The sequence below is a fragment of the Hyaena hyaena genome, unplaced genomic scaffold, assembly GCF_003009895.1.
Source record: "Hyaena hyaena isolate Hyena2069 unplaced genomic scaffold, ASM300989v1 scaffold_120, whole genome shotgun sequence".
Lineage (NCBI taxonomy): Eukaryota > Metazoa > Chordata > Mammalia > Carnivora > Hyaenidae > Hyaena > Hyaena hyaena.
The window spans coordinates 2,236,911-2,250,986 of record NW_024080752.1 but is presented as its reverse complement, the minus strand read 5'-3'; the positions used below and the strand labels follow the sequence as shown (position 1 = coordinate 2,250,986).

The following is a 14,076-nucleotide window of genomic DNA, read 5'->3' as shown; positions in this document are numbered from 1 at the left end:
GACTCTTTATAGACTTCAACAGACTCTGAATCAAATGCTGTTAAATTAGTGGAGACACAAATATAGAAATTTCATTAAGTATCATTAATAACAGGGTATTTCATTTTATTAAAAAATTTTTTAATCTTTTATTTATTTTTGAGAGAGAGACAGAGTAGAAGCAAGGGAGGAACAGAGAGAAAGGGAGACACAGAATCCAAAGCAGAGTCCAGGCTCTGAGCTGCCAGCACAGAGTGTGACAGGGGCTTGAAACCACAAACCAAGAGATCATGACCTGAGCCAAAGTCAGACGGTTAAAGACTGAGCCACCAGGCTCCCCATAAAGGGTATTCTGTTAACAGAATACTAATATATTTAATATTAATGTATTTAACATTACTGTATTTTATATGTATATTAAGATATTTTAAATACCTCATATTATTGCTTCTGTACATTTTTTATATTTTGGTACCATATGATAAAATAAAACTTTGTGGGGGAAATCAATACCAAAATGATTGGCTGGGTTTTTTTAACCTGTTGACTTTCAATCTTATTCTGATTCTGCCTGCAGAAGTTTACAAGATAAATGTACAACTTCTCTACAACAGCTTCTATTACCATTTCTTTCTCCAATCTATCCTCTATTTCCATCTCTTAGCAAAGGATCTAGTCACCAAGAACTTTTTAAGGATACAGACTAAATGCACACCTTATACATGATGGGATTTCAACATAGAAGATCTGTTTTCTGGGGGCATCTGGGTGGCTTAGTTGGTTAAGCGTCCCACTTTCGCTTAGGTCATGATCTCGCGGTTCGTGGGTTCGAGCCCCGCGTCGGGCTCTGTGCTGACTGCCAGCTCTGAGCCTGGAGCCTGTTTCAGTCTGTGACTCCCTCTCTCTCTGACCCTCCCCTGCTCACGCTGTCTCTCTCTCTCTCTCTCTCCTAGAAATAAATAAAACATTGAAAAAAAAAAAAGATCTGTTTTCTGCATTTTTAAGTATATTTATTTATTTTGAAACAGTAAGTGCACAGGCGAAAGAGGGGCAGAGAGAGAGTAAAAGAGAGAATTCCAAGCAGGTTCCAGGCCATTAGCACAGAACCCAACATGGGGCTTGATCCCATGTACCAAGAGATCATGACCTGAGCGGAAATCAAGAACAGGATGGTCAACCAACTGAGCCACCCAGGCACCCGTTTTCTGCAGTATTTTTTATCACTCAGTTTTATGTCATAACAAGGGGAATATTTTGACACTCCACTTAAAAATAAGTCTAAACTAATTAACTGCACTGTAAAATGTATTCAGTTTCTCCTATTAATAGCCACTGATTTATCAAGGCATGCTATTCTTATTTCAGGATTCTTTCTTATCACATATAAGTAATTCTCATATGTTATTACTTATTCTAACTACTTTTATTCTAATTCCTATTTGTTTCTCTTCTTGCCCTTTCCTTGTCCTGTACTTGTCAATGAGTATTTTTCTGCTCCCCATGGAATTTAAATTACCACATTTCTGTGTTACTGTATACTCACAAGTGCATTTTACACTGATTCTATATAAAATAAATGCAAGCATATAATTACTTATTACGGCATTTATAGGTTTCCATTCTTGAGTATCAACACAATTGAAATAACTATTTTTATTATAAATGACTTTGTCTTTATCACAATAGGGCATTATATTGTTCTTTTTTCTTTAATTATTTATTTTGAGAAAGAGAGAAACAGAGCACAAGCAGGGGAGGGGCAGAGAGAGAATCCCAAATAGGCTCTGCAATGCCAGCTCAGAGCCTTGATACAAGGTTCAATCTCATGAACCAAGAGATCATGACCTGAGCCAAAACCAAGAGTTGGATGCTTAAATGACTGAGCCACCCAAGCTTCCCAATATTTTTTATTTGTATATTAAGTACTTGATGAAATTTTATTTTCATATCATAAGAAGGGCATAACGAAACTTACATTTTATTTATTTATTTATTTTTTAATGTTTTTTATTTTATTTCTAGGAGAGAGAGAGAGACAGCGTGAGCAGGGGAGGGTCAGAGAGAGAGGGAGTCACAGACTGAAATAGGCTCCAGGCTCTGAGCTGGCAGTCAGCACAGAGCCCGACGCGGGGCTCGAACCCACGAACCGCGAGATCATGACCTGAGCGAAAGTCGGACGCTTAACCGACTAAGCCACCCAGGCGCCCCGAAACTTACATTTTAAAAAAGAGTTCTATCTGAATTGAGTTTATAACCATTGCCCAAAAGAATAAAGCCTGACAAAATTTCCACACCTGAGAAAAAAAAGGTTTAGTTAAAGAAAAAGTATCTGCTTTGTTCCACATTTCTTCATATACTCAATGCATAACTCTTAACAATGAAAAGGAAAAACTGTAAAAACAATTGTGCTGCAAACTCTAGTATGAAGGAAAGCACAAAATCAAATAGATAACACTGTGTTTAACAAATCCATGAGATAAATCACATATATACAGAAGATGAAGGCTTTTTCCAAGTCTTTACATTTGAGGAGATAAAAAATTAAATGAAGCTATTCAAGGAACTAAAAGGTTGGTTTACTTTTAGAGTTTTACCACAAAACTGATCAACATTAATTTCTCCCTCTGAAGTCCTGTAAGAATGGAAGTGACTAAATATTCTTTTTTATTATTTATAGGAAATACATCTCCATGGTTTAAAAAAAAACATCAAATACCAAAAATGGTATAAAATGAAACTTTTTCTTCTGTCCCCCAACTCTATACAAACATATCCCATAGTAACAGTTTCCAGAAAGGTTCTATGACCACATAATACATGTAGATATGCCTGAATGTGTGTATATTCAAAAACAAAAATTGCTACAATAAAGTTCACGCTGTGCCTACGTTTCTACACTTTGATGTTTACATTCCATAGATAGGAAAGATTCAGCTCATCCTCTGTAAAGGCTAGGTGGAGATGAACATTTAATTTGCCAAATTTCCTATTGATTCAGACATATAACAAAAATTTATCAAGCATTTACTATGTGTCAGGCTGTGAATACAGAAGATAAACAAAAATATTCTTTCTTCTACAAAATTTATTTTCCAGGAGTAGAGAAAGAAATAAATAGCTGAGATATATGATTTCTCAGTAATAAATGCTAGAGAAAAAAAAAATCAAAGAGAAGAACACAGAAAATGCTGTCATAGGGGACTTCTATTAAAATAGAGTGGACAGTAAAAAGTCTAACTGAGAAGATGCTTGGTTAGAATCCAGAAAAAGATGCAACTCTTAATCTTGGGGCTGTGAGTTTGAGCCACATTGGGTGTAGAAATGACTTAAATAAATAAAACTTAAAAAAAAAAAAAAGGAAACCAGAAAAAGGAAGCAAGAATACTGTTCCAAACCAAGAAAACAGCAAGTATAAAGACAGGAACATTCTTGGTATGTTTTAAAAACAGTAAGAAGTCCAATATGGCTACATAAAAGAGTGCAAAGGGAATAGTGGTACATGTAAAATAAGAGAGGCAGTGATGGGGCCAATGATGTGAAGCCATGTAGGCCATCATAAGGGCTCTGGACTGTTCTCTGCATAAATGTGATGTGATCTATCTTGTATGTAATAGGAGAGGAAGAATGAGGGTAAAGAAATAAGCAGGATGCTACTAAAACAATAAAGAAGAGTGACAGTAGATTGAACCAGGATAATAAAAAAAATTGCATATCTTAAAGTAGATCTGAAAATATTTACAAATGTTATTGAACTGGAATATATGAAAAAAAGAAGAGTAAAAAATGACACTAAGGCTTCTTATCTCAAAAACTGGGAAAAGGTTGTTGCCATTTGGTTAAGATGGGAAAGACCACTGAAGGAACTGGTCTAACTAATCATCTGAGATAACACTGTATTGAATTCTCTTGTACATACAGGGTTATTTTTTCTTTCTTTTTTAATCTTTTGACCCCCTTCACCCATTTTTTCCCACTCCCTCTCCCCACCCCTAGCAACCACCAATCCATCAGCTTGATTTTTCTTTTTTAATTCCACATATAAAAGAGATCATATGGTATTTATATTTCACCTAGCATAATGATCTCAAGATCCATCTATGTTGCTGCAAAGGCAAGATTTCATTCTTTCTTATGGCTAAATAATATTCCATGTATAGATACACAATTACCTTATTCATTCATCTGTCAAGCCAGAAAACAATGAACAAAATGGCAATAAGTACTTATCTATAATAATTACTTTAAACGTAAATGGACTAAATGTTCCAATCAAAATGCACAGAGTGGTTGAATGGATTAAAAAAACAAAAAACAAGACTCACTATCTGTATTAGGTCTATAAGAGACTCAATTTAGATGTAAAGTCATACACTAAAAGTGAAGGGGCAGAATTAAGATATTCCATGCAAATGGAAACCAAAAGAGAGATAAAATAGGTATACTTATCTCAGATTTTAAAACAAAGACTGTAATAAAAGATAAAAAAGGGTCAATAATAATAATTAAGGGGTCAGTCCACAAGAAGATATAACATTTATATATAAATATATAAATTATTATATAAATATATATAACATAGGAGAACCTAAATATGTAACACAAATATTATAGACACAAGGGATAAAGAGACAGCAATACAACAATGGTAGGATACTTTAATACACCCCCCTTGTATCAATGGATAGATCATCCAGACAAAAAATCAATTAAAACAACTGGCCTTCAAAGACTTAATAGATATATACAGCACATCCCATCCAAAAGTGACAGAACACATATGTCAAGTGCACATGGAATATTTTCTAAGATCGATAATATGTTAGGCCATAAAAGAAGTTTTAATACAATTATGAGGACTGGTATCAAGAAGCATCTTTCCAACAATGTATGAAATTAGAAATTAATTACATGAAAAAAATGGGGAAATTTAAAAATGTGAGGATTAAGCAACATGCTACCGAACAATGAATAAGTCAAAGAGAAACAAAAAAAAATACCTTGAGACAAATAAAATTTGAAATGTAACAAACCATCATTTGTAGAATGCAACAAAAGCAATTCTTAGAAGAAAGGTGATAGCCATAGATGCCTACCTCAAGAAACTTCTGATTAGAATAGAAATAATGAAACAGAAACTAAAACCATACTAGAGAAGATCAATGAAATATAAGAGCTAGTTCTTTGAAAAGATAAACAAAAAGTTGAGAAAACTTTGGCTAGACTCATCAAAAAGAAAAAAAAAAAGAGGACTCAAAATCAGAAAATAGGAGATGCTATAACTGATAACAGAGAAATATAAATGAATCTAAGAGACTACTATGAACAATTACACACTAAAAAATTGGACAACCTAGAAGAAATGGGAAAATTAAACCTCCCAAGGCTGGATGATGATGAAATGAAAAATCTGAACAGACCAATTACTAGTGAAGAGACTGAATCAGTAAACAAAAAACTAACAACAGGGGTGCCTGGGTGGCTCAGTCAGTTGGGCATCAGACTTCAGCTCAGGTCATGATCTCACGGCTCATGGGTTCGGGCCCCGCAACGGCTCTGTGCTAACAGCTCAGGGCCTGCTGCTGCTTCGGATTCTGTGTCTCCCTCTCTCTCTGCCCTTCCCCTGCTCATACTCTGTCTCTCGAAAATAAATAAACATTAAAAAAATTTTTTTTAGAAAAAACAAAAAAACCCACCTAACAACAAACAGAAGAGCAGGACCAGTCAGCTTTCTGGTGAATTCTACCAACAATCAAATCCTTCTTAATTTCTTCCAAAAAATAAAGAGGGAACTCTTGCAAACTCATTCTATGAGGCTAGCATTATCCTAACAACACAAGAAAATTACAGGCCGATATCCCTAGTAAGCAAAGATGTATAAGGGCACTATTTCTAAGACTTCTTTCAGTTCTAGGATTTTTAGAGATCTATACCCTGTAAGAAAGAAGGTCTTAACATGAGCAAAACAGAACTTATGAAATCCTAAATGGATCTGCATGTTGTAGAAATGTTTAGCTAAACCAGTCTTGCTTTTTTGAGAGACAGGTAAAATATCAAGTCAGATCACATTTCTAGCAAACACTTTGTTATTACGCAGTTTAACCGAATTACACTGTATATAAATTTACATACCAGCCACTGCTGTCCATAAACAAACACATGATTTTTGGCAATGTCAACTCTATCCCACGCCAGTGTAAGGATAAGCTGGTCAAATGCAGATGCATTAGTACCTAAGTGAATAAAGAGAACAATTGATAAGTTCAATTAATTTACCTCCATTAAAATGTGAACACTTAATGAACTCTTCCCATTGCCTTTTAATTAACTTACACAGTTCATGTCAGCCACTGTTCAGAGGTAGCCAGTCTCAGAGATAAGGTTACCTCCAGGGCTGAGAACTTTTATTTTCCAACTATAGAAAACACACAGTTTCATTTATTGCAAACAATTCAGAATGCAACAAGAATAAAACAAAAATGACCTGTTTCTATCACAGAGATAGTACTGTGTTAAGATTATGAAACATATCCTTATAGGTGCTTTCCTGCACATATATAAATTAATACATATACTTTTACTTGTTTATACAAAAGTGTATCTTACCATACAAAGTATTCAGTAGCCTGCTTTATGTGTCTTAATATCATACCTTAGTTCCATATAACAGTACAGACAGATTAACCTTATATACATATTAATAATAATACTTTTAAAGGTGAACTAAAGGTGAACAAACACACTAGTGGGGATTAAGGTAATTTTGAATTTTTTGGTAAACATATTTTTAGGTACATGCTTATTTAAATAGGATGACTCTGTAGAAGCCAAAATGCTGGGAAGAATACATACTTTAAAACTTTTAACATATTGCCAAAATATGTTCCAGAAAGGTTATAAAACCTATCAATGTATTAAGAATACCTAGTAGGAGAGTAAAACACTTCTTTTATTAAGATTTACTTTGTTTTAATTATAATATTGACCAGCTTTCCACATTTTCCCCAAGCATTTATATTACTCTGCTAACATTTTTGCATAAATTCAGACTCATTTTCCCATGAGGTACTCATCATCTTACTATTAATTTATAACAACTCTTTGTGGTTCCTCCACATTCCTATTCCTGAATTTCCTCATCTATAAAATGAGGAAATAATAGGAAATCTGCGTTTTAGGTTGTTATAAAATTAAATGATAAAGAACGTAAATCACTAAAACACAATGGCGAGCACAAATAGCCCACCCAATGTGGGCTCAAACTATATGGCAAATATGAGGAGTTCTCTTTTTATTTTTTATTTGTAGGCAATCCCATTTATTGATCTTTCCTTTTATGGTTTCTGGATTTCCTATTACTTATTATATCTTTTTCCCAAGATGTAAATAGATTATATTTTACTACAGTATTTTTAAAATGTTTAATCTATTGGCAATTTATTATGGTCTAATATTTGGGAAATTCTTATGAATGATTAGCTCTCTTGCTTTGCTCTTGCCACTTCACTGCATACTTGGGAATTTCAAGTACCAACCCAGATGAGACAGTTTTAGCTTCTAATTTTTAGAAAGAGTTTTCACTGTAATTCTGTTTGTTTTATCCATTGGATGTCTTTGGCAAGATAACTGAGAGGACAACAGTTCAATGTGATGTTTATTAACTCTTTAGTCCTCAAAGATACCACTAGTTTTCTTTCCAAACTTCCTTTCAGAATGAAAACAGCATGTTTAAGAATGTTTTAATTTCTATCAAGCAACACCTTATTGCCTTTAAACATTTATTTTTCAGCCAATTAAAACTGTGACACATTATTAATAGGATAATCAAATGGGTCTGGTGGCATAAACCTTGTTAAAAATGAAAAAATTTTTAAACTTTCTACAAGATAAAAACAAAAGCTAAAAGCTCATTTGCTGTCAAAGAAAGCTAGCATTGTGTCTTTCACAAAGAATATTGAAAATTTTCCATTTAGCCAAATTAAAAAATCCTAGCTTATATAAATAAGCTATGAATAAAATCTTACAAATAAAAAAATTTAAATCTTACCTTTAAGTAATGCAGTAAGTATTGCTACATCTATATCTTGATGTTCATCTGATCCAATATGGAAAACCGTGATCTATTTAAAGATCAATTCATAATTATTATGCCTTTATACTTCAAAGCTAAGGCATAAGATATATAAAACAGAAAGTAATTTCAAACCACATGCGAGATATAGTTTTTTGGGGTTTTGTTCAGAAATAACTTCATTTCAACCAAAAAACTCAATCAAAATTAAAAAACTTTCTCATCTACCAAATAAAAATGGCAAGTATACTCAAAATGTTTAGTTTCATTATATTCACTTTTTGACCTATATTAGGTCTTTTACTACAATAAGCAACTTACGGCCTGAGACTAGAGATTATGTATCTGAGTAAATCTTGATGTTTTTTCTACAGAATGAACATTTAATTCAAGTAATATATATATGTGTTCTTGAATGAGGAATGTTTTCTTTAGTCCTTTTACTGGAAATGCCTCTAAATTATTTGAAGGGAAACACCACTTGAAAGATTTTCATTTAATAACATTTTTCGTAAAAGATTTATTATAACCCCATATAAATTTTTCTTCTCAACTAACTTTATTGTGTACAAAAATGAAATGCATAAAACGAAATAGATCAAACCATGTTATCATCTACCTATTATAGTAGTTAAAAATTTTACCTCTGAAAACTTAAGCCCATGTTTAGATGAATGAAATTAAGCAATGCTGATCTTTAATTTGAGCAGAGTAAAATAAAATATTTTCTAAATATATTTCATTTTTTAAGGCTTCTTTTTCAGTAATCTCTAGACCCAATGCGGGCTCAAATTTACACCCCTGAGATCAAGAGTTTCATGCTCTACTGACCAAGCCAGCCAGGAGCTCCTACGGATATATTTTAGAGAAGCCATTAACAATTCCTTACAGTTCTTCCTTGACTCTAGATATAATTTGTGGAGGCCTAGTTATTAAACTTTTCCTAAAACAGAAATAAAAATATATGTCTCAAACCATATAAAAACTGTAATCGTTTTAGGATATCCCTCCATTTGAACAAAACAATAAATGACATCTTTACATGTTTAAAAAATATTTAAAAATTTTAGATCCAAATTAATAACAAAAGTATCCCACCAATTTATAATGTGTTTTGAATGAAATAAAGGTTATTCTGGTGAAATCTACTTACAAGTTCCTTTCTTTTCATGCACTCCATCAGTGTTTGAAATAAATGAACTGCTTCACTTTGGCCAAAGTTGAATGTTTTTTTGATGGTTGAAATAATATCAGGCTCTGCTGCATCAGGAAGATTGCTAGAGTGACAGGAAACAACTTAATTCACTGATTTCAATTTCTATTATTTGTAGAATCTAATATGAAGTAGAGGTGGATCTATGTTAAGACCTTTAAACATACTGTATTAATATTAAGTACTTCACCCGGAGTGAAAAACCCTCCTTCATGAGACTCCCAACTGTAAGTCATATGGGGCAAAAATGAGAGTTATTTTTGTCTTTGAATTATTTTTAATTGTTTTACTTGGCATGTGTTGCTCTATCAGTACTCACATTTTATAAGATACTACATAAAGATAATTTTAAGATACTACTATGTATTAAGCAATACTTTACCAAGATGTCTTAAACACGAGCACATTCACATTTTTCTTTTTCTCTACAGGTAATACATCTTATGGCTCAAAAATATAATGACATAAAACATTATAAAATATAAAAGTGAAAATTCATAGTGAAAGTGTCTCATGATCTTCATCTGCCCAGGTCCATCTCAACTGCTTTCCTTTTTCCATGTATATACTTTGGTGACCTTCCAAAATCTAGTACAGATAGCAACCTTTAAGAGCCACAAACTATACTGAGAAACAAACCGAGGACTGATGGATGTGGGAGGGAGGGGGGAGATGGGCATGGAGGAGGGCACTTCGGGGGAATGAGCACTGGGTGTTATATGTAAACCAACTTGACAATAAACTATTTGTTAAAAAAAAAAAAAAAGAGCCACAAACTATGCTGTTATACAGATATACCATAATGTATTTATCTAGTCCTCTTGATACACATTCTATTCTGTTCCAATCTTTTAATTTTACAAAAAACATTGTTATGAGTAACCTTTTATAATGTCATGTATTTCACACGTGTACAAGCACAGGTATACAAACAATTCCTAGTTAATGGAACAAAGGGCTGAAAAGAAACATACCTCTGTATGTTTGACAGATCTTACAAAATTGTCCTCTATGAAGACTATTATATTTTAATTCATTCCCATAATGTGTAAGACAAGCCATTTCTTCAAACCTTAAAGGGTACTGCACAAAACTTTAAATTTTCATTTTCATAAAATACTGAAATGAATCCAACATTTTGAAAACCATAAGCTTACTTACATAGTTAGTAAAATCTTTTTGTAAGCACACACTTACCCTCCTTCTTCTGTTTGTTTATGAATATATGCTAGCAGATCTGCAGCTCTGCCTGTTCCTTCACAAACAACGACTGGAACAGGAGGACTTTCCTGAAGGTATTCTAAAACTGTGAGGATGACATTTGGTCCACCCTCAAATATAAGTGCCACCACAGGGACTCCTTGTCCAATTCCTTAACAAAGTAAAAGATTATAAGATATCAGGCAAAATACAGTAATTTAATCTTACTTTTTACTGGATCAAAACCAAAATAAAAATAAGCCAAAATATAATTTCTTATAAGACTGTGCTGACTTCACTTTACTCATTCAACATGATATCAAATCTTGCATAAGTTAGTTAAATACTGAATAAAATACTTTTTCATTAATTTAAAAAATCTGTTCTAAAAGAAAAAATTACAAAATATAATACATCTATGATTAGGCATGCACTAGAATTTAGATTCACTGAAAAATAAAATTTACTTCATATATTCCACTAAGTGGAACTCTTGACAAGTAATTTATAACACCAATTTGTTCTTAGTTTGCTTTTTTAAAGATTTTTTAAAAAAATTTTTAAGTAATCTCCACACACAACATGGTGGTTGACCTCACAACCCTGAGATCAAGAGTTGTATGCTCCACTAACTGGGCAAGCCAAGACACTCCTAGTTTCCTTTTTAATATTGTAGGAGTTGAACTTCTAATGTATATTTGTTTTTACTCATTTTTAAAATGTGAATTTCTGATTTCAAATGCAGTAAGACATTAACATAAAAGTTTATGACAGAGTCAAGACTACTTAAAAGGAACTGATAAAGCATTCCAAGATCTCTTTGAGGGTAGCAGAAAAGATTTAGTAAGGAATACCAATTTTTATTTTTATTTTATTTTTTTTTAATGTGTTTTATTTATTTCTAGGAGAGAGAGAGAGACAGTGCGAGCAGGGGAGGGTCAGAGAGAGAGGGAGTCACAGACTGAAACAGGCTCCAGGCTCTGAGCTGGCAGTCAGCACAGAGCCCGACGCGGGGCCCGAACCCACGAACCGCGAGATCATGACCTGAGCGAAAGTCGGACGCTCAACCGACTAAGCCACCCAGGCGCCCCGCCAATTTTTATTTTTAAAGTAACCTGCAATGCAGTGAGAGAATCCCAATACATACAACTGTAGGATTCTAAAACATCCCTGAATTTTAGGAGAGGATATGCATCCATCTGAACGCACCTTTCTATAATTTTATATTTCTATCTCACTTTGTCACAGGGCCCACCTTCTTGGTGTTCTAGGACTACAAAACTTCATCTTTTTGAAAGAGAAATCTAGATGTTGAGCCAGAAAGAATGACCATGGTTGGAAAGGAAGACCAGTGTCAAGAATATCAATTTTTAAGACATATCTACCCAAGAGTGATACCTATTCAATCTATAAAATTTAAACAAGACGATTCTTACTTTGCAATAAAGTATCCTTTTTTCCTCTTCAATTTTGAACTTCAAATCATGTATTAAAATATATCATATATTAAGAATATTTCTGATCTTTAGGCTGTTATGGGATTACAATAGCAACAAAGCTTCCAATGACTCTTTGTGGCTTTGGCCTCAATATGTGAATACCCTATTTGTCCTCAGACTTCTTTCCCTAAGTCTTCCTATTTTGCCTAAGATCAGTCATTTTGGTTGTTTCATATGTTGTCTTGCTACAAAAGGAAATAAGCTCTCCAAAGAACCTTTCTAGAACCTTTGCAGAATATAGGCTAGAATGATTTCAACAATAACAAACTTATAAATTCCCTTACTAGCATGAATTCTTTGCTGATTAATAGTTTTTTCAAGTTCTCTTCTCAGTCTGACTTCTGCTCCATACTTTCCAACAGTGCCATCATCCACCAATATGAAATGGGAATGTAGATTATTCAGAACATTCAATTTGCTCAGAGGGTTCAACAAGGTTTGGTAAGGAGCAACCACCTAAACAATAGCAAACACGAGTTAGTGGGCAGTATTAATTATAATATAAAGAAAAAATAAACTTTGAAATAATCTATAAAGGCAAGTAAGAGGTAAAATTCTATTTACAATATAGTAACACACAGAAAAAGTAAAAAAAAAAAAAGGTGTCAAAAAGCATAAGCTTTTTATTTTTTAAGTTCATGGTTTTTTTTCTCCCAAAACTTTTTTCTTCTTCATCAAGTTTTTACTTAAATTCTAGTTAGTTAACATACAGTGCAATATTTGTTTCAGGAGTAGAATTCAGTGATTCATCAATTATATACCACACCCAGTGAAAAAGCACAAGCTTTTAACCAGCTGAAGATTAATCAATAATGGGTTGAACCATACAACTGTATTTTGACTCATTTCAGAATATAATTTTTTTAAAGTTTGTTTTGATGGGGGGAGAGGCAGAGAGAGAAAGCAGGGGGAGAAAGTCCCCCAAGTAGGCTCCAGCCTGTCAGCACAGAGCCCAACATGGGGCTCGGACCCATGAACCTTGAGATGACCTGAGCCAAAACCAAGAGTCAGACACTTAACCAACTAGTCACCCAGGCGCCCCTAGAATATACTATTTTATTATCACATGCAAAGGAAACCAAAAATAAGTAAGTAAATAAGTCGTGTGAGTAAACTGTTAGATTATTAGTGAATAAAGTGCAATATACAAAGGACACTGAATTACAGCAATCAAATGTCATATTGCTATTTTTCTAGCCCTAAGCAAAATCTTTAAATTTGATATTACAAATATAATCACACTTGAAAGTGATCATTATTATTCAGTAATTACTTTTTTGTAGTTTTTGACAAATATTTATAACCAATTCACGTCCTTAACCTATTCAAATAAAACACTAGCAAATGACTACTACTCTTAGTGACAATAAAATTAATTCTTAATGTCATTAAAAATTTAATTTCAAAGACTGGCATGATTTGGAAAAGGTGTGAGAGAGTTATAAAAAAAGACAGAAACCAAAATGTACTAATAATATAATACAGGCCATTTGGGTGGCTCAGTCGTTTATAAAGCATGTGACTTCAGCTCAGGTCATGATATCATCGTTCATGGGTTCGAGCTCCGCTGCCAGGCTCTGTGCTGACTGCTGGGAGCCTGGAGCCTGCTTCAGATTCTGTGTGTGTGCCTCTCTCTCCATCCCTCCCCAACTCGAACTCCTGTCTCTCTAAAAAAAATAAGTAGTAAACATTAAAAAAATTTCCTTAAAATAATATAATGTCAATTACTTATATCTATGAATGCATTTTTGAAAGGATGGTAAGAAAACCTCAAGAAAATACTTTTTAAAAAACTTTTTTAATGTTTATTTTTGGAAGAGAAAGAGAGTGCAAGCAGGGGTGGGGTGGAGAGAGGGGGAGAGAGAGGGAGAATTCAAAGCAGGCTCCAGGCTCCCAGCTGTCAGCATGGAGCCCAGTGTGGGGCTATAACCCATGAGCCATGATATCATGATCTAACCCGAAGTCAGACACTTAACCGACAGCCACCCAGGCACCTCAGGAAAATACTTTTTAAACATAATTTGAAAAGTATAATACGATCATGAATAGTTTTAAGTTGACCTGCACTATTCTTACTCTAATTTTGTTTATATACATAAGTTCAAATATAAACAATT

At 33.5% G+C, this 14,076-nt stretch overlaps 1 protein-coding gene across 3 annotated transcripts in view; it reads right to left on the bottom strand.

Moving 5' to 3' along the window:
- TRPM7 (transient receptor potential cation channel subfamily M member 7) overlaps nt 1–14,076 on the bottom strand; it is a 126,813-nt gene that overhangs the window by 68,441 nt on the left and 44,296 nt on the right. For all 3 annotated transcript variants that reach the window (XM_039237105.1, XM_039237106.1, XM_039237107.1), the window contains exons 7-11: nt 12,244–12,415; nt 10,458–10,632; nt 9,201–9,324; nt 8,024–8,096; nt 6,109–6,209 (exon numbers count right to left, since the gene is read on the bottom strand). In XM_039237105.1, the coding sequence (XP_039093036.1) occupies nt 6,109–6,209; nt 8,024–8,096; nt 9,201–9,324; nt 10,458–10,632; nt 12,244–12,415 (645 nt within the window). The remainder of the gene's footprint in view (nt 1–6,108; nt 6,210–8,023; nt 8,097–9,200; nt 9,325–10,457; nt 10,633–12,243; nt 12,416–14,076) is intronic.